At 41.9% G+C, this 23,646-nt stretch overlaps 2 protein-coding genes across 4 annotated transcripts in view; one reads left to right on the forward strand and one right to left on the reverse strand.

Annotated features, from left to right (window-relative positions):
• Positions 1 to 1,615: 1,615 nt before the first annotated feature.
• rcbtb2 (regulator of chromosome condensation (RCC1) and BTB (POZ) domain containing protein 2) lies at positions 1,616 to 8,483 on the reverse strand. The gene is made up of 12 exons (XM_029170671.3): positions 8,253 to 8,483; positions 6,974 to 7,108; positions 6,144 to 6,294; positions 5,308 to 5,474; positions 5,055 to 5,213; positions 4,833 to 4,940; positions 4,386 to 4,528; positions 4,083 to 4,273; positions 3,873 to 3,999; positions 3,090 to 3,229; positions 2,887 to 3,017; positions 1,616 to 2,786 (listed from the first exon to the last, which is right to left on the reverse strand). The coding sequence occupies exons 2-12, from the start codon at positions 7,097 to 7,099 to the stop codon at positions 2,646 to 2,648; spliced, it is 1,584 nt and encodes a 527-aa protein (XP_029026504.1). The 5' UTR covers positions 7,100 to 7,108; positions 8,253 to 8,483; the 3' UTR covers positions 1,616 to 2,645.
• A 760-nt stretch (positions 8,484 to 9,243) lies between these two features.
• Positions 9,244 to 23,646, forward strand: part of fndc3a (fibronectin type III domain containing 3A) — a 31,245-nt gene continuing 16,842 nt past the window's right edge. Inside the window, exons 1-4 of one of the 3 annotated variants that reach the window (XM_029170669.2) lie at positions 9,244 to 9,376; positions 9,533 to 9,661; positions 12,362 to 12,506; positions 21,224 to 21,299. In XM_029170669.2, coding sequence (XP_029026502.1) covers positions 12,396 to 12,506; positions 21,224 to 21,299 — 187 coding nt within the window. In that variant the 5' untranslated portion in view covers positions 9,244 to 9,376; positions 9,533 to 9,661; positions 12,362 to 12,395. Of the gene's footprint in view, positions 9,377 to 9,532; positions 9,662 to 12,361; positions 12,507 to 18,610; positions 19,376 to 19,632; positions 19,822 to 21,223; positions 21,300 to 23,646 lie in introns of those variants that run through there. The other 2 variants (XM_029170670.3, XM_029170668.3) reach the window with 2 other exon arrangements.

The following is a 23,646-nucleotide window of genomic DNA, read 5'->3' on the forward strand; positions in this document are numbered from 1 at the left end:
AGAAACAAAGGGGTTTAAGGGAAACGACAGATTAGATGCAGCTGAAAGTCGCCTGATTGTCCAGAGGAAGCGCGCGAGGGAAGACATTGTTCCATCATTCCTCCTCCGCAGAGATAACCCACGTCTGGGCCGTGAGCAGCACCAGCCTGGTGAGAGTCATGACTTCACTATCTCAGCTTTATCTGGAGCTGGGACGTTTATGTAAGTGAAAATGAAAGCCGAGCTAAAGTTCCCCCTGAGATAAAACACACACAAGTGGAGTCTGCTGTGGGTCCTTGAAGGGCAGCACCCCCACGCTGCCCAAGCTTCTCAAATCAAACACTCCCCACCTCCACAGCGACCGCTGACCCTGAGCCCACAACCGTAAAACTGCCTTATCGCTCATCTTATCCAATCACCATCCGCTTTCACAACATCTGGAGAAAGCTATCCGTGCATCAGTGAGAAGCTTAATAACCGTACAGGTGTCGTGCGAAGCTCCAAAAGAGCAATTCGCTAACAGGATGTGGTCATATCGCTTCGCCGATGCCGAGCCAAGCAAACAGGAGGAACAGTCTGCGGGAGGGGGGGTGGTGGCAGCGCGGCAGCCGTTGACGGCCGCGTGCACTTCCTCGTTCCGCTTGCCTCGACAAGTTCGACAGTTGCCACAGCATCTCCCGACGCGACCTTTATTCTGGAGGCGCACGCGGGCAAAAGCCGGGAGCGAGCAAGCCAGTCCCCCTGTGACACACACGTCCAACACTTCCCACGATGTCATCTCATTTAACTTGAATATGCATTCATTTCACATAAAAGATGCTTTATTTTGTAATATTATGGTGAATTTACACGATAAATTGCACGATAAAGCACTATAAAGCGTGCTCAAGATAAGAACAAACAGGCAGATACAATGAGTAGTGGCTTAGATGCACATCCCCATGAAGCGGCTTCACATCAGTCTTATTCAGAGCAGATCCGCTGTGACCGGCGCTTTGAGGTCGTCCGTAGCGCCTCGGCCGGGTTAAGGGCGCTCCTCTGACTGGGCCGCTTCAAAAGCACTAATTTACTTTATCTGGAGTCAGATTCACTTTGATGTTTGGGGTCACACTAATGCCGCCCCGCGCCGCTGGCAGACAGCCACCCTGACATTATCCTGTAGAATAGCTCGATAAATATTTTATGACAAGCTGCCGAGCCTCGGCTGCAGCAGAGCAGATCCACATCGTGCCAGGGCGGGGATGATGTTTGAAACAAGCTAGCAGCATCACTTTCACCATATGCAGAGCTGCATCCTTTTTATCACCTTCCCCCCTATTGGAATATTAATGCAGTATGTGGTGTGTGTTAAAGTCAGGCCTCTGCTGCTTACAGCAGTAGCAACATTGTGAAAAATGTTTGTGTGGAACAAATGTAGTTTCCTCCCTGGTGGATGAATGAGTAGTGACGGATGAATGATTACCTTCAAAGGCCTGAGTTAAAGCAGCACTAACATGCTAATAATAGGTGATGTGGTTACATTTGAGTGGAAGCAATTGAAAACAAAGTGAATCAGAAGTGGAAATAGTGTTTATATAAGCTGTGTTGAGCATTATGTGGATATGAAGTAATTGCAATACAGGCACCAAGCACAGCAGTGAGTTATTCATTTTAATATTTGTTGCGCTTCTCAAATGCTAAATTAGCAATTTATAGTACTTACAAAAAGAAACACACACTGAATGATTATTAAAATATTCCCAAAAATACAACAATAGCCATGATAAAATAAAAGCGCTTTGTAAGACACGGCAGATTTAATGTGGACTTATCTGCTACCTACAGTTCGTGTAAGGACCTTGTGGGCCTATTGAGTCAGCTGGCCTTTACACTTTATTATAATAAGGTGCTAACAGGCGAGACACAAAGAAACATCTGTAAAAAAAAACACAAGTTTGCTGCGAACATAATAAAAAAAATAAACACGCTTTTGTAAACATTCCAAATTTCAATGCAAAACAGATTTCAATTGGTTTCGTCTAGTGTAACATTCAGACAGGTTAGACAAGAACCAGCCACATGCTGCTTCCATCTGAAGGAGGTGACGTGAACACCAGCCGTGTAACTGACCTCAGCTGGTTGTGCTGCAGGTCAGATCCATGAGTGGACAGCACAGCTGAACAACTACCAGTAATGCAGGAGGACAGATACAAAACCATTCATTATTCAGAGAAAAAACAAGTTGCAGTTTCTAAAAGTTGCATGTGTTTCCTCCTCAGCAGTGCAACGTGCAGGGTCAGTTCACGGCCGACTGCCTCCACTGACATTAACACTATACGCACTGATGATTTCCTCATCAGTGTGACTGACATGACCTCGCATTATCTAACCCTTCTACAATGACACTTCAGCTGCTTGGTCCTGGGAGAAAAGTCCAGACAGACCAGGCAACAGCGGAGCCAAACCGGCTGTAGACGACCATCGTGGCATTTTTTTCCATTTGGCCTTTGCACAGTTGTGTTGTGTAACTGTGTGCAACTAATATGTTTGTAACAGGTTGAGGGCAGTAACACGGACACGTCTGTTAGCATTGCCAGCGACAAGGCTTTTAGGAGGTCTTTACTTTGGTTTAAGGCTGACTGTATGCAGCTCGTCATATTGATCCACCTCTAAACGGGGCGCTCCAGTCAATTCTTGAAGGCGCCATAGCGGCTGGCTTTGCTAATGAAGTTCTTGAGCAGGTCGTGGTCCATGTCTGCAAAGGCCTGGGTCTGAGTGACGGCCGTTAGGTGGTTGACGCAAAACTTGAAGCAGAACTCCTCCAGGTCCTAAAAATGAAGAGGCCCGTCTGGTCATTGCTCAGGGGTTTCAGCAGCTAGCTCCCGTGTTGGGCCCCACCACCACTACAGCGTGTGACTATGAGCTTACCCGTGCCTCATACTTGACAGCGGCAGAGAGCAGCGTGATGGCGTTCTCCTCAGAGATGCCTCTTTTGATGGTTTCCTGGCACAACCTCTTCAGCCTGTTCTCCCGGTAGAAGGTAGCCAAGTCTAGCAGCCCTGCGCACAAGAGCCACACACGAGTGAGTGTGCACTGCCTCCGTGCCTAGTGCTCTCCTGCAAACCGCTTACCAATAGCATCCTCTGGTGGCAGGTTAATAGTGTCGGTGTAGAGATACTCCAGAAAGGCTCTGTACACCAGGTAGGAGAACTGGTGGACTTCTATGGCGTCCTCGTCGGTTTCATTCAGCAGAGCACGGAAATGCTCACACCTGCCGTGCAAATGGAGTTTAAAAAGGTTAAAGAGGCTCAGTGTTCACTCTATATATTGTAGTGCATTGTTGTAGTCTTATTGTTAGTCCATAAATAAAACTCACATCAGTCAAACGTGTCATGTGCATGTGATCTTGTGTAAGAATGTGCTCTAAGGCTGACAATGGAGACACTCTGGCTCCTTCCTACTGACAGAGCAAAAGTGCAAGGTACTGGAATGCAGATGCTTTGTGGCCAAGTGTGGTTATAAAAAGCCTGTACAGGAAACAATAGTTCTGCCTCGGCTTCGCTGTGAAGACGCACAGCGAGCAAACGCAGCGGGTTCAGACATAAGCAAACGAGTGCTCTAATCGTGAGGGACGGCTTTGTGTGCTCGCTGTCATGGCAGCATCAGGTTTGTTTAGTTTTCACGTGTCTATAAGAAACAGTTGCACAACCTCAAACTGTTTCTGTTCCCCTGAAAACCCCAATGTGGTACAGCCACTGCGGCAATAAATGTGAAAATAGATTCATGTGACCAGAATGAGGATAGAAAACCTGGGTGCTGCGGCGATGAAGGGACATCATTTCAGAATCAACAAAAAAAGCTTAAAAACCCGCTTCTAGAGGTAGCGCTTCTAGAGAGCGCCGCTTCCACGTTACCTGATCTTAAGCAGGGCTTTGTGGACATGGATGCACTTCCCATCAACCAGGAACTTCAGGTCAGAAATTTCAGGGCTGTCAAACTCTTTCTTCAAGGACTGGGCTACAGTCAGGTAGTCATCGCCCTCTGGCAAAAACAGAGACAGCACAAAGAGGGTTCAGTGAAGTTAAAGGAAGCACTTCCATGCCACACGGCGGCGCCACGCTTACCCACAGACAGGAGGTGCCACGTGACAGCCGGTGTGGCAAAGCACGCAAACACGTCGTCGGTGCTGCTGAAATGGGTGAGGTGGGGGCTGGCCACGGCCTGGCCCCGACACTGACCCCACATCAGAACCTGACCGCTCTGGGTCTTGGCCGCTGACGTGTGGCTGGTGTGACATGCAGCTACTTCCACCATCCTAGTGGCAACAACACAGAAGTGCATATTAAACCAAGTCTGAATGCGATACTGAGTGTGGGAAGCAGTTAGGTCACTGCTAATATGGACCAGGGTAGAAACGGAGCACTAACCTTTCTTTGTCAGTGTTTATTAGAGTGGGGAGCGCCTGGTTGCTCTTGTTGCCTGTTCCCAGCTGCCCGTATGAGTTGGCTCCCCAGGCGTAGATGAAGCCCTCATCTGTAAGTGCCAGCGTATGTGCATATCCACAGGCTACCTGTACGTGGAGGGAGGGGCGTGACCACGTCAGCCTAAACCTTTATGATCTATTGTATGATGGCTCTGCTCTTTATTTACAGTCGCCTGCGGAGGCTGAACAAACTGAGAAACGATAAGGAGCTTTATAGTTATCTTCCGCCTGCTTGACTCCAAGTGAAAATAACTCATGCTATAGTTGACTGAACTCATCCTGATCAGCCTTTCCAGCACTGAAAACAAAGCTTCTATCGTTCAATACAAAGGCGGACTTAAGAACCTTTTACTGCACACACGCACAGATTCCCCATGTTTCAGCCTCCTACCTGGACAATATTGATGCCTTGAAGAGCAGCGATCCTGCATGGGGTCTGCTGGTTTCCATTGTTGCCCAAACCAAGCTGTCCGTTGCAATTGTAGCCCCAACCATAGACCTACAAACATGCAGCATATCACAGCATTAGTGAGAAAGGGTTCTATGGGTTCTTCTTGGTTTAAGACGCAGGCAAAACATGAGCCCACTGGGAGCTCCTTCAACATCTGTATACCTCTCCATTGTCCAGCACAGCCATAGAGCAGAGCTGACCACAGGCTATGTTAACAACCACTTTGCTCTGCAGGCAGCTGCTGACCCGGCGTGGTGTCGGCTGGTTGGCTGTCGACCCCGAACCGACCTGGCCTGAATTGTTGTAACCCCATGCGTAGACCTACAGAGACATAAAATGTTCACTGTCCAAAGGAAAGCAACAGCTAAAGAGAAAAATAAAAAATACAGTAGGGATACGTCTAAAGGTGAAGTACCTCTCCATCAGTGGTGAGGGTAATAGTGTGGTGGGAGCCACAGGCCACCTCGGTCACTCTCTTGCTAAGCAGGTTTGTGGACACCAGGGCGGGGGTCAGTCCGTGATTGGTGGTTCCATTGCCCAGCTGGCTGTAGCCATTGTGGCCCCAGGCATATACTTCTCCATCTACAGCGCAGAAGGCAAAGTTTCTATCGTGTTGGCACAGTGGTTAATATTTCATCAACAGATAACAGACATCAGGAGTGGATGCTTCAGTTAAAGGGATGGAAACGGAAAGCGAGAGAGATGAAGTAAAGTGAAACCGAACTGTTCTCCCCCTTGATTATAGCTAAAGATGAAACTCAAGAAAAATGCGCACACATGCAAATATGCAGCAGACGAGCACAGGTCGCACAATGAGGCAACAATTTACTGGAATATAGCGTCTGCGATTAAAACTTAATATTGACTTTTTAGTATTGACTGACTTCTGTAAATACAGTCTTCACTTTCAAATGGTAAAGTTACAAATAAATTCTCTCTACATTTAGTTTAAATGTTATGCAAATGTGTAAAAAAAAGTCTCTAGTCTGTCTTTGACTAAAAGCCTTTTTAATTCACATTATTTTTTTATGTATTTTAACCGCTACATTAAAAAGGACTGTGTCTCATTTACATTATGATTACAATTTCATTTTTATATATACACAATAATTTAAAATAATCTATAATAAAAAGGGTGTTTCATCATAAAATCACATTCCAGTTGTTTGCAGTCCACCTGTAATTTTATTCCTTTGCCTCCAGAGGAAATTTCCCCTTGGGGAGAATTCTCAGTTTCCTGAACTGGATTACCTGCGGTTGCGATAACCACATGTGGTCCTGTTCCATAGCTTAGGGACACAATCTTCTTTCCACATAAGACATCAATCCTGCGAGGCTCAATAGTGCTTTGAAGGTCTCCCAGCCCTAAACAGCCGCTGCAGTTGGTTCCCAGAGCAAAGACCTGCAAATCCACCATACACACGTATTAATATATATATATATATATATATATATATATATATATATACACTGTACATTCATGGTCTATGTGAAATATTATATTGCTTGATATTCTACTGTTTCAGCAGCTGTTTTATTATGAATTAATTAAGTTGTCCATTATGTTTATCCCCATTGACTGCTTTCGTAAAAAACAAATAATCTAAATGCCCAATCCCAGCTGCTAATTCAGAATTAAATCTCCCAAAATGACATAAAATCAGCTAAAGTAATAACTAATAATAAATAATAAAATGATAAATACAATGAATAATTTACACCAAATATTGAGGAAATTCACCACAATACATTTTTATGCCACCCCAATTACTACACCTAAACACAAACTGTTTGGGCCACAGGGACAAATAATAACCAAGAGTGGAAAGATGAGGCACGGTTTACACCTCAACAGGATGAAAATGGAGCTTGCCCAGGTATTAGGCCTGTATGGCTAAAGATAGCCTCATTCTATCTGCTTATCCCTGTGCCTGGAACGACACCCTGCATCAAGCAGAGAAGTACCCTGCAGCGTTTTTCAACCCACTTATAAATGAAAAATATTCAAGGCAAGACTCAGTCTTCCATCACATATCGGTGTAAAGTTAAGAAAAAACGCTTGGCTGACATCTGAGTGTTACCTCATCGTTAACTGTGACATAGAGGGCTTCGTTTGCAGCACTGCCAAAGACACAAGCCTGCCGGATAAGCCGTAGTTCCTCAGGAGGAAGGAGTGCAAACACCGGCCACTTCCCCACGTCCAGCATACTATTCAGCTATAAAATCAAGTGACAGAAGATAAAAATTATTAACTGTTAGGAAAGGGTTGCAAAGACAGAAATCTAAATGCAAAAGATGTGCATGTTATTGTTATTCATCTTTGATTTAATAAACAAAACTACTTAGTCACAGTGAAGCAGTGATATATTGAGGTTATGTTAAAAGCTGTTCCTGCAGGGGTAAATAAATCCTTGCATGTCAATTACTCAAATGTTTATGGTAATGATGTTTAAAAAGAAATCAAAGCAAAATCAGAGCAAAATAATTACTGCAATTGTTATTCAGTTTGTAGCAACAAATGCACAAGGTAGAAAGTGAGTGGATAAATTATCCAAAGGGTTTTCATATCTCAGAGGTACCCGAAGGCACAGACAGCAACTGGGAACTCAGCCCGGCTTTGTTGACAGATTAAAACATGCATGAGGTAAACCCATTAACCTGTGTTTACTGACAAAAAGAGCGAAGCCCCGCTTTTGGAAGGTCTGCATTTGTCCTTTTTACTTCCACAGATAAAGTCCGACCCAGTATTGTCAGTACAGTGGTTAAACCATATATCAAGGAATACATTTATTTATACGGTGAAACAAAATCCTTACTGTAATATAGCCACAATAAACAGATCTGACAGGTGTCTCTGTATTCAGTATTGATCATTTATCATCTATGACTGACTGACAGTTATTCTAAATGAATGAATGCTGCTTGTGTAACGCAGACTTCCTTGTATATTATAAAATTACATGACACTGAGCAAGAGACATGAAGAGAACAGTGCATTTCACGTGATAAGTAACGGGCTTCAGAGTTAGCAGGTCACTACAGGATGTTTTAGGTGAGGTGAATAGCATGAACATGCACCTAACATGACCGCAGATCATACAAATGTGAACACGTTTTCCCCATGTTTACACAAACATGTATCTAAGAAGAAACAACGGGAGAAAGCACGCTTATGTGGACCACTGACGCCTGGAGACTGCATGGGAAACAACAACAACACAAAAGTTGCTAAGGCAGCATCTATTATTAGTGTTAGTTATTAGCTTAAACGCTAGAGTTCAACCATAAAGGCTATTAAGCTAATTAGTGAGTCGCGCTGCTGCTGCACGGACGAGCTGCTAATTCAAACACTGTCGTTACCTTGCTGTTGTTCTAGCTAGTGTTTCGCCCGCGGTGTCGTTTTCTACTCGACAGTAATACTGAAATGATGTCGGACAACATATTTGGCGAGTCAATTTGCTGACTTGTCCATCGTTACAGTGCGGTATGGTGTAGCTCTACAACACTTGCTATACGGCTAGTTGCATCTTGTTGCAGTTAGCTGCTGATCGCTACCCCACCAACTGAAAAACACACCGCGCTGCTTCCTGTAACTGGGTGTTGCGTTCATGGGAAATCGGAACAGGAAGCGTCGACATATATCTGTACTTTCCATCAACACTCCTTAACATTAGACAACGTGGTTAATGGACCATGTTGGTCAGCCTGGTATATTATGAGTGGTAATTTTGTTTTACAGCATAAAGCTCATTTTAAATTCCACTGATTACCGTGACAGACATATCAGTTTTCTTCAAATCCAGCAGATGGTGCTGTGAATAGCTTTGTCAGTGCACGTCACTGTGTGACACATGCACTTTATGATGCATGTGACATGATCAATTTTAATTGAAAATATTAAAACACTCATATATGTATGTGCAAACACACATTTTACAATTGTTATACAGTGTAAGACATTACACATTATATTTTAAAAATCACATTATATAGCTACTGACACATCGCTGGAATGGTATGCTTACAATTATAATCCCCCTACTTTTGTACTATAATGCCGTACTATGCTAATATATTTGACAGCAAAACATGGGCTTCCCCTCACAGTCTGGAACATTTTTTTCTATGCATGAATAGGTGGACGAACTGATTACAGACACGTCAACCTTAAGTTTTGGCTTGGTGATGAAAATGTACAGACACGCGGCGTTATGTGTTCCTGTAGCTAGTCCCACTGTACATTGACCATATCCACAATCGAAAGTAAAATTAAAACGATTTCATAATATTGTGATTGTTTCTCTTGTCAATCTTGGAATACGGGATTCGTCACGGAGTACCGTAATACGCATGCGCAGGGAGCCCTGTAAGCGATGGCGAAATTCCTGCTTTTATGCGAGGAGCAGGGTTGGATGAAAAGTTATCTCGATAAAACTGGCAATTAGGCGGCCATTATCGATGCTCGGCGTCGCTACGGTTGCTCGGTAGTCACTTCGTTTTGGTTTGGGTCTAGTTAACAACGAGCCTTCGCCGTTTATACTGCGAGAAAAGCACATCTTCATCTTGCTAACTACTAGCTAGGTAGCATTAAGTAGCAAACGCTAGCATGCCACATTCTGCCTTGTCTTGTGTTTATCTAGGTAGCTAGCAAGTTTGCAAGTGTTGCAGAAAGAAGCTGAACGTCGGAGCTCGCAGAAGTCAAACATTTCAGGAAGAGCTGCAGAGGAATCACCCCTGTGCATCGGCGTGTCAGTCAAGACTGCTGCTGAGTGAGTAACGTTAACTCCGCTCTTGGTAATTACTCGCTTGTGTTGCTGACAGTCAGCGGGGGTTGATATTCGAAGTTATGGTTTTATTATTAGCAGACAGTGGTCTATAAAGTTAGCTAGACGACGCACTGATTATGACAGCGCTGAGCACACGGACACACCTGTAGCTAAGTTAAAGAAAACTACTGACTTGGCTGCAAGGTGGTAAAGCTGACTAGTTGTCTGACCTAACAAATAAAGAACAGTATTTCTAAACGCTGACCTCAGCATTGACAGAGTGCCATGATAAATATGACCAAGTTCATGTCTGTTGTGGGCTGACGTATCGTTAGCTCAGTGGGTAACGGCAAGGCTGTCACACATTAAATGGTTAGCCAGCTGTTACACCACGTAAAGCTGTCTGCTACAGATGTAATAGAACGATCCAATTTTTTCCCCAGGTGAATCATATCTACTAATGTTCAACAGTTCAACTCGTTATACACTTGAATCATTTCCCATATAATTGCAATTTATTTGCTGTTCCTTTGATTAACAATGATCAATAAGCAGAAATACTGGCGAGACGGATTAGCCTATTACTGCACCCGTTCGGGGTATTTCCTCATTTCTCAAAACTGCAACTGAAAAACAGCTGTTAATGTCCCAGTTGACAGCGCTCTTAGCTGTAGTCAAATATCACAGTCAGGACAACAACAGATGTTACCACATTGTTTCTGAAACAAAGGGAGCGCACAAGCTGTGGTATAATGCAACCACAATCAGACTTGGGTTGTAACTCTGTCATTTTTCTGAGTATTTAATGGGTTTTATGGTTACTCGTAAGTGCAGAGAGATGCATCTGTTCTGAAATAAAGTTTAGGGGTTAAGCTTAGATATGTTTTTTGCACAGCACAATTGAGATAAAAAATGAATATTGACCTCTGAAATCTTATTTATTGTTTCTTATCATTTTAAATTATATTATTTATATATTATATATAGTATATTTGAACCAAGTAAAGTGTATAATAAGGTTTTGGGGAAAGAACTGTGATCAGATACTCCTCCCGTTCTACCTCTAGGAACCTGATGTTAATACATTATTTGAAAATGAAATTAAAACATGAACTTATGTAGATTTACTTAATCAATTGCAGTGATTCAATTTGAGGCAGAGACCCCAGATGGACCTAGGCATCATCAAAATCTTGCTAGGCTAACCTCATGGCATTTTTTTGCTGTAGCAAATGTTCCCTCAAACCCAGTCCTTTGAGCATCACACTTTAAACTGACTTTGTTGTTTAAGCCTAAGAAGGGGAGTGGCTAAAGCTAACAGATAAGCCAGATCACTGTGGTTTAGGGGCGCATGCGCTAGATGGTAATTAGGTTCAAGGACACATGTTACATTTCTTTCATAGTGCTGTGTTGTTTTGTCTTGCTTACACAAGTTTTGTTAGCCATGTAATTTGGTTACAAGAGTTTATCAGAAGTGATTAGTCAACAGTCTGGCTCTTTTCCTTTTAGTTTTTCTTAGTATTGTCCATTGTCCTCAAAGGAACTATATGTTTGGATGAAGCCCGGGAAAAAATGTTTTCATTTTTTTTACAATTTGCAATTTTTCTTGTGCTCTTATCGACTGTCATGGTAGCCAACAGCAGCAATTTATGACATTTATCTAAATGACATCATGATCATACATTTAATCTCTCACTTTTCTATGATTTGTGATCACACAGTGCATGTGAACCATTGTCCTCAATGTCAAATTTCGCACTCATCATACACTCATAAGGTGTCCTTACTAGAAGCATTTAATGGTTTTGCTAGACCATACTTGCAAGATATTTAGCATAGATATTATCTGTTGATAATATCTGATGTTATCTTGCCCTGTGTAGCCAGCATATATCAATTTTTATGTTTGGATTTGCCTTAATTAAAATGATTTTAATGCATTTAGTTAAAGACAGATTATTGGGTTCTCAAATTGGATTTGTAAATTTGTTTGTTAAAGAGACGTTTTAGACTTTTTCTGGAATATCATCTAATGGACAGATGAGACTTGATCATCTTCCTCCCAAGTGGTGGAAATTGGAAGCGCCTGAGGCAAGCCTAAAGGCAAATCACCACACAAAGGAGCAGGAACTCGATGTAATAACAGAGAATGCCTGGCAGAAAAACCTGACTTTTGGTGTTGTCTGAAGTTTCACGAATTGAAGTAGCAATTAACGGCAAATGATTTGCAGATATCTTAACAGATGGCTGCACACACAGGCTTTAAAATTAATTAACGTGATCAATGGTTTAACAACAACTGGTCATTTTCAAAGTAAATAAAATGGTATCAGGCAGGTTTTAATCAGTAATATCTCCTCCTGGCATTAATATGCAATCACTGATACGTTCAGTAATTCATAAAGATGCATCTTGGTGAACAGGACATGCCCACATTCTGAAAAAAATGATGGTTGTTTCAATGTTTTGGGCAAGATAAGATAACAGTGGGGAAATTCAATTTTTAATGTATTTAAATCAAAACACCCAGTTAACACATTATTTATGATGGTTGCCATCATTGGATTATGATGGATCACAATCACAAAGATTGTTATTTTCTAATTACTGAACTGGTTGTAAATGGTGTTCTTAGACCAGGCCTCATGGTCCAGGCAAGCCTGTGGCACATGGCATAAACTGATTGTTGTGCTTGTATTGCAGAAGTGTTCTCCTCTGTGGTGTGAATGAGGGAGACATGGCAGACCACACCCCACCTCTGGAGTCTGGCCAGCTTCTCAGCCCTGATCTCCCAATCCTAGCCTCACCCCCACCCCCAGCCATGGTCAATGGGGATGGCCACCAGCAGGTACTGTCAAACCCATTTGCTCTTGTGTGTCTGTGGTTTTTATAGTTGCCATATTACCTTGATGTGTTCAACCTTCAGTATTGAGCATTTTCTCCCTCCATATTTGATATGTGGTGCTGCTTCTAGCATAGTGAATGCATATTAGGGGTTAGACTTAGAAATCAGCTTTTGTTTTTTGTTTCATCTGTTTTACATTCACACACTGACAAGAGCGAGCAGTACATGTGAAACCTAATGTGTTTGGAGGCCTGTTTCAGTCTGTGTAAAATATGCAGATGTGGTTCACACTCGGATAGATATTGAAACAACCCAAACTGATTCTCTGCCTTCACTCCAGCTGCACCAGGAATATATTTCTCACTGGCAACAGGTGCTTGTTAGTCGCTACTCTTTCAGTTTTCATAGCACTGTATTGGTACAGGATTTAGGGTTATAATCGCCATCATCTTGAGTCAGTGTTGGAATGAGATTGAGTGGCCCTGACAAGACTGGGTGATTTCCTTGTCATTTTGATGGTCATCAGTTTGATTTGCTTAAGTTTCTGTGACTTCCGGAGAGACCACATGGAACCCAAGGACATATCTTTTCCGTCATTTCCTCAGTCTCACGCAGTTTGGCAAGATAAGATTGTCTAATATTAGCACTGCCCTATAAACACGCCTTTCTATCCATCTCGTCATTTTCCACAGTGGAAAGGCCCTCACCTGGATTGGTCTGTGTTCACAGATCAAATTTAACTGCTTATGTTGTGCTTTGAGGGTGGTGTTCTCATGGAATTCAGTTACCTTACCGTCTCCCACAAAGGTTACCTGATTATCTGAACACGTTTCATGTTTACAGTGTTTTTCATGGGTGTTAAAGAAATAAAATGCGCCTGTTCCTTCCCGGCTGACATAGTTACTGCCCTGCTGTTCAAACCAATTTGAGACGCTGCATGTTGATGATCATTGTAATGCACTGAAATGGGTTTCTATGAGCTGGAATACCAAGTACCAGAAAACACAACAGTTGCTTTGGGGTTTTAGCCACAGCTAGATGACTGAGGGGTATTTATTCCTCTCAGACATATCCAGGTAAATGGTCAACTGAATTTGAAACAGCTCTGGTCTCTTAAACTGCAATGGGGTTTGACCATTTCATTATAAATAAAATGTATTAGGGTTTGGCTGAGGTCAAGGCTCTGACTATGGTGTCCAAATAGTGGATTTCTAGTCTCCAAATTCATTTTGTAGTCCATTTTGTCCTAATTTGCATTAGTATTCCCGTCATCCCACGAAACCTGTAGAAAAGTTGATCACACAATACTGTGATAATATGATGCCATAAAGACTCAGTTTGTCTTAGCATCATTGGTAAATGAAAATAATTTTCAGGGGAGACCAGTTGATAGTTGACCTTCAGTTAGAGCTGCCTGCTAAATGACTAGGTCAGTTAATATAATTGCCTACTAGTGCAGTTGCAAGGCAAATTGTTTTTGATGATTATTTGGTTGGAACCATGTATACATGGCTATGTGGTGAAAACACGTGTAACTCAAGATGTGTTCATTAAAAACATAACATGACTTTATTTCATGACGTATCTTGCCTTTACTTTCAACTGTGTGAAAAGAATATATTGAACCAGAAGGATTTCTGGCCACTGTCACATCAGGAGTAATGAACAACTGGTCCTGGTCATTATGCATGTATTTTGTGTTTCGACGTGCTGCCAGAGCTGGATGTTATGCCTTCAGGGTCGGTATCCTCCGTCTGTACCCATCACTTGCAGCAACCTCTTTGTGGGTGCTTGTACTTGCAAATGAAATGGCTTTTTACAGCTGGCCATGGGCTGTTGCGACTGAGTGTGTAGTTGTAGTTTGTTGTTCTTCTGCTTGGGATTTATCAGGTTTTAGACATGATTTCTGTCATTTGTGTCAATTGTCCCACTGGTTCTGAATCCATTCAGCCTTGATTGTGAGTGTGTTAAATTTATCGTATTACCTTTTTAAGTGTTTTAATTAGCTCATAGCTAAATGCGCTGCATCTGGCACTCCATTAAGGTACCTTGTTGAAAGCACACAGGGCAAAGGGGAATTTGGTGCGACTGAGTGCTGTTGTATACTTCTGAGCACCTCTTGAAATGTAAGAATTGTGCTGTGTCCATGAGGATGGGTGTAAATAGCATGACAGCTACAGAGTGAGGAGCAGGAAACCACTGGAGAGGTCTGGGCCCTGACCAAGCAAGGGAGGGCTGACAGTGACAGTGAAGAGGATTCACAGTGAAGGCTGACCCCTGTTTTTTGACCTTTTTATGTGGCTACAGTGTTATTTGTTCTCAGTTTATTCATCAGTCCTAGCTTGGTATTACTTCTTTGTTGGACCAATTATTCTGAAGACATTGCGTTTGGGTCTTTACTTGATATAATTCCTTTTTAGAGATAACTTATATTGTATATAGCTACACAATATAGCTATATTGTAGCTTTTTTTTGCTTTTGCTGTTTTGGATTATAGGTAGATTTGTAAAAGATGAATAAGACATTTCATCTTTTGAGCCTAGCTAATGGCTTTCATACTTAGCTGTTATCTCTCTGTGCTGTGCATATAGTTTTTTCACTTTGTTCAGTGTTCTTTTTCATTAGACCTGCCTGCAATTTAATATTTTCTTGTTCTTTGCTATTGTGATAATGCTTTACTCTTTTGATGGATTTTAGGCCAGACTGTAAAAGAAAAACACTTTTTATAAAAAGTTAAGCTATTAGTTGAAGTGTTTCCTTCACTTTTTATAAAAAGTTAAGCTATTAGTTGAAGTGTTTCCTTCACTTTTTATAAAAAGTTAAGCTATTAGTTTAAGTGTTTCCTTAGCAGCTATAAAAAAAAAAACAGTAGAGTATGTATCACTTAGTACAAACCTCTTGCTGTGTGGTTTCTCCTAGAAATCTTTTCATAGGAAATATTTATAATTACAAGATCTTAGGACAGTGCAGCCTTTTGAGTAATAATTCAAAACAGTGAAAATCTGGCAACTAAAATATGTATAGTTTTTTTTTAGTTTCTTTGAAATAAAATTTTGTTTAGAATGTGTCGATAAGGTGTTGTGATAAGGTTATGTTTAAAGTTGGTGGTTTAAACCTGTAACATGAGGCTGATTTGAAAATGAGAAGTGTTGTTTAACACTACTTACTAGTAACTAACTAGTATTTCAGAACTGTCTGAACAAAGAGCACAGTCATAAGCATTACCCGTCAAAATTTCCCCCCACCGCCCAGAAATTAGTGTTATGAGAAAAAATGCAACCCACTGTGCTTGTTTCCTGGTCTGTCACAGAATCATCTGTGAAGATGGGGGTGAGCCCACTATTTGTCAGCTGTTGTGAGGAGGTGGAAAGTCCGTGACTCAGCAATGTTTAGGACACTTTTCTTCTAAGCTGGGGAGAGAAACCATACCTTTGATTACTGCACCAATTTACAGAACCGCTCCTAGCATCAAACAGTTTACCAGTAAACAAGGTGAGCATGACTCAGTAGCCAATATTTTTTCACACCTAGTCTGTTGAGGGGTCTTAAATGTGACGTATGCAGTGAGAGAATTTAGCTAACTATGAAACAGAATCTGAAAATTTTTCAAATTTGTCGTGTATATTAATTCACATTCTAATACATACCTAATAAATTGGTAAAATGTTTTGTAACAAAGAAGTCATTGGAAAAAATATTAAACATTACTATTAACATAACTATTTTTTTTTGGTTGAAGGCGTATGTAGACTTATTAAAAATGCTCATGCGGAATGATCAGAACTTTTCCAAAAGAACATTGTTTGACCCAGGGCAAAGAAAGACCTTGAACAGGAGGCTGATCTGTGAGCTAAGAACAGCTCTGAAGAAAATACAAAGTCATTTTGCTAATTGGAGAGACTATTCGGGAAGAACTAGTGCTTTCGGAGCCAGATGGAAGATACCCCTAACTAGAAACAAGCATCTGACAGCTTGTCTGTTAGCTGGTATTTATGTGAAGTTTGAGCTCTAATGAAAAGGAAAAAAGTGGAAGAATGACTTTATCGGTAGTATAGATCTCTGTATTTAACTGCCACAGCCTAGCACTCAATCTTCTTTATTAGGGCAGCATCGGCGTGGGCAGTGTTTTTATTGGAGATTCTGAAAAGAACATAGACCAGACAAAATCAGAGGCTTGAGTAAAGTCCCCTACCAGTAAAACATGTATTTGTTTGGTCTTGATTAAACACAGTGATGTTAACCAGGTATCGGGTATTAATATGGCTGTAGTTTCACCATTTAGTGTAAATGCATACCGCCATTTTAAAATGACCTATTCTAATCATGCAGTGGTTCGGGTGCTCATTAGTATTGTTTGGTGACAAGTAGGTTTCATAGGAACATGCAACTATGAGACATTGACCAGAAACTGGTCTCATAAGACGTAGTTGACTGTGATAACATTTTGTGGTTGTTCTGATTAAAAAGAAAAAAATCTACTTCTCCCCTTTGTTACTTCTTTTAGCTATAAGATACTTACCATCTGCCAGGGTGCTACTATGTGGCAGAACTGCTTTTCCTCTGTTCTACCATCCCATAATATGTTGCTTCCGGGGGATATTGAAGGGGTGGAGGATTTATTAGATTGCCTGGAACCATTGCACACGTAAGCATGTGACGTCAGCTGCAGGGATACTACGCTGGTTCCTATCTGGTTCCGACATAAGCAGGATTTTCCCTCTGTCATTTAACTGCCGCTTCCTGTCCACCTAGCTACTATGTCGCACCAATGCACAATAAACAATTAGCAGGAACAAATAGTGAGAAACCTGAGCTCTGAGTCACCAGCAGCTGGAAAACGTCAGCACTAACAGTCATGAACACACGGAGCTGACTTTTTCTCCAGGCCAATAAAACTCGGCAGTGGCCACCTGTGTGACGGTGTACGTTAATTGGTTCTTCTTTCCTTGCATGGGTCTCATGCGTGGTATCAAAACAGATTAGAACAAGGTATGCTGTGTAACTTTGGATCACACTTCTTCCCTTTGCTAATAAAAGATTATTCTTGGGAATGTGACCAGGAAGCCAGTTCACATTACATTGCTTAGTCATCAGTATGAAAAGTAACCTTTGCTGTATCCCAGCACTGTCTCAAAGTCTCTCTGCTTCCAAATGAAGTCATTGTACTGTTGGCCTGTGATGGCAGTGACACATGAAGTCTGCAGAGGGCCTTGACTTGTGCAGGCGTTTAATGTGTTTTGCTGGAGCATTGGAAAGTCACCATTTCTTAGTTCATTGCTATCCTGAGCTTCAGGGTGAGGAAGGAGTTCAGCTTGTGCATGTAATAGAACTATGATGGACAGTTGCTTCTGCAAAATCTGAATTATTTCATTAAAGTATTGGAATTATTAGAACTGCAATTTCCATTTTAATTGCTGTAATTTAAGCTATTGTTAAACAAGTAATATACAATATGGTTGGTCTTCAAGTAACACATTAAATACATTAAATACATTGACTCCAGCTGTAAATAACACTTGAACCACAGTTATTGTGTACCTTACCTTTGTTTCCTACCAGTGTTTTCAAAAATGAAAAAAAAAAATCATTTAGTTTGCCTGTCTTCCTACTGCATTTTACCCTCATCATTTCTGATAGTCTCTATATTTAGCTCGTTCCTTTCAAAAATTGTAGAAATCAATCATGTGGATGATTCTGCTTTACCTCTTACGCAGCAGCATCAGTGACGCAGAGTGTCTGTTAGCTTGGCACATGCTGATCAAGAGATCAGCACTGTCGCTTTAAGGAATGATCCGTTCACAGTGAATGAGGACAGATGTTACAGAAGCTGTAAATACTCTGTTTATTGTGTCGCTGTACAAACACTGTCTCTGTTGTGACTGTCATTGGGCTGGCTTGTGATCCTTAAAGGCGGCAGAGAACTTGAGGCTGAAATTGTCGCCCGTGCAGGAGCTCTGCAATTGAACTCATCTCCTCTCACATCGATCGGAGTAATAAGAGCCATACACCCTGTGCGGCTCGTCGCTCTGTGAATGGGAGAGAGAGCGAGCCAAGGAGAGTGTGAGGGGAGGGAAAAGAAGCAGAGAGAGAGGAACTGTAGCGTAGTCGTATATGTCAGCCTCAGAAGCTGCGTGGGTCGTTCAGCTCCCTCACGCCATTGTTGTTGTTGTTATGAAAAAAGGCAGAACAAAGGACTCCACATGCTACGGAACTCTTATACCTTTTGTCGGCTCAGCTGTGATATGATCACACCCTGAAGGAATACTATTGAAATGAACCACATTAAGGAGCCCAGTAGGCGTTAACTGAGGTGGCTCACATCCAGAGGCAGAGGCAAAAAGGAAGCTGAAGCATCATTGAAAGTCCTCCGTATTTTCGGTTTCCCGGGGTTCATCTGCCTCCTTTTCCAGAGAGTGGCCACTGCCTCTCTGACGCTTTGGCGCGGACATCGCTGTGGCTTATTTGTTGAAGGGGTTGCTGTGGATACTGACAGGAGGGAGGCTGCACTGGAGCCAGAGGCAAGACTGAAGCTGCCTGCTGCAGAGAGTGCTGCTATGGAGCAGATGAGACTGAACCAGGTTAAGAAAACGTGAGATACACGCCACACTTTGGCTCAAGGCTGCGTTTTGTGGAAGGATCGCAGCCGATATCTGCCTGGACCCCTCCTGCTGCACTCAGACTCCCATCACTTTCTTCTTGAAATTTGTCCAGGAGTTGGAGTGCGTTCAGCCAGATGTGTTAGCATCACAGGTCATGTGAGTTCTCATGTGAGTGGGATAAAATGGTGGAGGGTCTAGTAGACCCATCTTCTCCTTTCTGTGTGACTGCCTGAATAGCAACGCCTGAATGAGAAAAAGCAATGCGGGCAACGGTAAGTAGAAATCAGAGCTTTAGGAGAATGTCCTTTCTTTTGTCTGTAATTAACCTCCTGTGAAGATCACAGTTTAGCTGATAAATGTAAGTGTCAATGAAAAGATCGACAGAAAACAAACAGACACGTTATATCAGGTTGTAAAGTGCCTGCCTGCACTACACGTCTCTTGCCGCCCTCCACTCCACTCTCCTCCCCTAATCTATCGCCACCCCACCCCTCCACCATCAACACTTGCTGCTGACGCTGCTCGTGTGGGTGTGTATGAACATATCAGCTCCGGTGTGTGACAGTCAAAGGGCTCTTTCCTCTCCCTGCTGAACGCATGAATGGGAGCAGTGTCAGACATGGAGGTGCTGATGATTTCTGTGCTTGAAGAGAGCCGTAGCCAAAGCCCTTTGCCCAGAGACTGTAGATTCTATGACGGCGACTTCTACAAGAGTGAGGTAACTAGCGCCCACACACAGTGCCATGCAACATAAACCCAATCATGCGTGTTCCTCGGGTGTTTACCAGAATATGGAAAGACTGTGATAATTGGAGATGCTTTGAAACAAGGCGTTTCTGGGTGTTTATATTTTTGTAATGGATTTGTCATCTGTTTCAAGGGAATGGGGGGGATCTGTTCACTTTTATTTGGTTTGTTGGCTTAAAGAAATTGTAAGAAATGTTTAAATGGGCTGAAAAATGTGTTCTTTGGACAAAATGTACCTTTTTTTTGTTGAAGCTTTTTTTGTTTGCTTCTGATGCTTCTCCAGCTTTTTTTTTTTTGTAATGACAGAAGCAGCATGACTCAGTGGAGGGTAGCAGTGTGTACCTGATATCTCCAGCAGTCATGAAAACTCTGAATATTACCAGATAATACTAGTTTTGTGTTGCTTTGTGTCGCGAGTAGCCTGAAATATCAATCATATCAATTACTTATTTTACCTTCTTCTCTGTGTAGCAACTGTGCACATTGTCCAGAACTACGTCAGCCAATGGTAGTTGTAGGAAACGTTGACACACCAGACTGACGTTTTTCTGTTTGTCATGTTGCAATTATTCATTATTTGGGTCACCCAGCAAGCCCATGGTATGATTATCTACCTCTCTGAGATGATATGGAGTTTAGCTTAAAATTCAATTAGAGCAGCTGTAGAATATTACCTTGCTTAATAATTATGTGTTTCATTCAGCACCTCATCTCACACACATTACATGTCCAATTTGCTAATTCACTTTTCCAGGTGTGGCGGTGGTCATTAGTGTTAACTCTTATAGTTGGGTCTCAAATTATTGAGGCAATGAAAACCGTTTTCTTCATTGCACTTCATGCAATGGATTTTGAATACAAATACAGAGTCTTTAAAATATGACTTTAGATTTGCTGTGCTGTTTTACATAGTCCCTTTGTTTCTGAGGTTGGATGCTAAATATAAAAGGTTTGTATAAAAGAAAAAAACCACCTTTTTATTTGATCTTTGGCTTCCATCTCCACCCGGTCCTGCCATTACGTGCTCATCTTTTATGAGCATAGATAGGAAGCAAACTGCACACAAATGAAGAACAGGTTGTCATGTTAACACACACTCATATAAATGTAGTTAAATTGCAGCCTTTGTGGTTATATAATTACATCCAAAGTTGTTGTCAGCTGCACATATTTGAAACTGGCTATTGGCTGCTTTTTCTTGTTATTACACCTCTCTACCACTGGCACCAGTGTATTAGCCATTTCAAAACTGCCATCAATGGAGAGTTAGGATTCAGATTATAATTTTCAGGTGACATATCATTGGTTTAACACCAGTTCAGTGAACTGCAAAATGTATGAAATGTAACAAAGCGACGTATGTTTCTCCACAGGTAATCCTGGTGCAGGTAAATCCAGGTGAGGCCTTCACGATTCGGCGAGAGGATGGTCAGTTTCAGTGTATCACAGGTGAGAAAACTGTTCTGTTCTTATAGCAAAATAAGCTTTATGGTTTTATATTTAGGATCCCTGTAAGCTTTAACAACAATAACAGTAATTTTATCAGTTAGTGACCAGGTGAGGTCTAACTGACTAAGTCATCTTAAAAAGGATTAAGTGAACAATCCACCAACAGATTATGATGTAAATAAACATATGCTATAATTACTGTGTTGCTAGAAGAGTTGGGGCAGAAAGACTGTGAATAAGATGTGTTACACGTTCTTATTTGTCCTGATGGCAGTAATTTCCTTTTCCTCAATTCTTCATGATTGCCTTGGCTTTGTAACTGCAACAATGAAGTCTGGCTCCAACACGTCACCAACATTGTGAACAGGAGACAGCTGGAGTAGTGGTAGGAGGCAGAGCTGTGGGGCCATAATTGTAAATGATAATGATAAAATGTAGTTGCCTGGGAAAACGTTGATCTGAAAATGATTTGATTTGTTTATGGGTTGCTCCATGGACATCCTCCTGTGTACTGACATTTCTGTCGGCGCGCAACAACTTGTTTTTCCCTAATTGTTCAGTCTAATTTAATAAAGAAAACAAAGGATGTCAGCATAATAATAATGTAAGTGAACTTCCTTTTTGAGGTCCCTGACATTTTAGCACACATCTAATGACCCCTACATCAAATGGCTGCAGCTAATTCCTATGCATTATTCCCTCCATTGAAGTAATTCAATAATAATTGTAGTTTATTAAAGTTAAAATAAACTGACAATTGGACTAAGTATCTTGTCTCTCTAAAAGTTGTATATTCTTATGTTTGCAATTAGACATAGTTAGATACATAGTTAGACCTTATGTGTTAAAACTAGACACATTTTGTAGATTTAAAGACTACCATACATTCTGGGTTGTACCAATACACGAATAATGCTGAAAAAACCTTACCTTCAAGTTTATCGTTAGCAAATTTCTGCCCAATTGCAGCTGAGACATAATGTCAGCCTGTACGGCCTTCTTGTGGACTTTGTGGTAGGATGTAGGATGCTGCTAAACCCCAGGTTACAGGCTGCTTATCAGCAGGAGCACCTGAGCGTGTAAGGTATAAGGGGAGGTTGCGCAGGTAAAAACCAGTCATGTACTGTAGTTTGCTCACACCGGGGCTCTTCTCCCACCTCCTGTCTGCCCGAGCTCCCACTAAAGCCTTCCGTTACAAGCTGAGTAAATCCACGTAATAGGGAGTGAGCACACATAGTCTCTCCATCAGAGGAGAAACAAAGAGCTGAGAGGTGCCACATAGATCAGTGTGACTGCTACTAACTGGCCTGTCACAGGGTGCACTCATCTCTCTGTGACGTGAACAGAGAGATGACTCACCGCTTGCGATGCAAGGAGGGAGAAAAAAGTGTGTGTGTGTGTGTGTGTGTGTGTGTGTGTGTGTGTGTGTGTGTGTGTGTGTGTGTGTGTGTGTGTGTGTGTGTGTGTGTGTGTGTGTGTGTGTGTGTGTGTGTGTGTGTGTGTGTGTGTGTGTGTGTGTGTGGCTGGTTTGGTGTATTACAACAGCACACTATTAGTGTTGACTTAAGTATCTGTTGTGGATAAGTATTTTTTTTCCACCATTAACCCTAGTACTCTTATGTACTGACGGGGGCAGTGAGACATAGTCACAAAGGCAGGATGATCTGGTTTACATTTATTTTTCTGGATGTGCTCAATCCCACACCAATTTTGTGTATTCAATCATGTATTTTTAGCATCTGGATGTGCGTAACTGTTACGTGTTAGCGCATGACAGCCTGCTTAATAGAAACAGACAGTCTTGTGAAATGCAGTTTATAGAAGAAATGTGCTTTTTTTTAAAAACTCTGCCTTGGAGGAGGGACCTTCATTTAATGCAAGATAATTAGAGTGACCATTTAGCATGTCCCTGCTTGCTATCCTCTCTGCCACAAGGGAAGTTCTGTATATGAATAGACGTGACCTTATAGCTTTACCCTCAGCCTCCCTGTGTCCATCACTGCGGATCTGAAGGCTATAACATTGGCACAAAGTGATACACTACCTGATAAGCTTGGTGACTGATGAGGCAAGTCAGCATGAGAACCATTGGGCTGATTAGATCCACGTCTTTTCTCTGACTTAGTCTGCCGATGATTCACATCACTTCGAATGATTCAGTCTTTGCTTGATGGCTGCAGGCACTGTCGGGTTCCTTTGGGCTTATTGAGTCTAATAGAGATGCGCCTTCCCCCACAAAAGCCAAGACAGAAATTTTGGCATCCTGACAGGGGCTAATGTGAATGTGCATGTGTGTCTACACCTGGCTCAGTTTGTGTCCTCTGCCTTTCCTCTCTGAGATATGGCA

The sequence above is a fragment of the Betta splendens genome, chromosome 13, assembly GCF_900634795.4.
Source record: "Betta splendens chromosome 13, fBetSpl5.4, whole genome shotgun sequence".
Taxonomy (NCBI): Eukaryota; Metazoa; Chordata; class Actinopteri; order Anabantiformes; family Osphronemidae; genus Betta; species Betta splendens.

What these genes read in the sequence shown, in the direction of transcription:
- rcbtb2 (XM_029170671.3), bottom strand. Translation starts at nt 7,099, where the DNA reads ATGCTGGACGTGGGGAAGTGGCCGGTGTTTGCACTCCTTCCTCCTGAG. An exon ending in AAGGCATCAATATTGTCCAG is followed by an intron (nt 4,529 to 4,832) that starts GTAGGAGGCTGA and finishes CTCCACGTACAG; the next exon opens with GTAGCCTGTGGATATGCACA. An exon ending in GCCACCAGAGGATGCTATTG is followed by an intron (nt 3,018 to 3,089) that starts GTAAGCGGTTTG and finishes TCTTGTGCGCAG; the next exon opens with GGCTGCTAGACTTGGCTACC.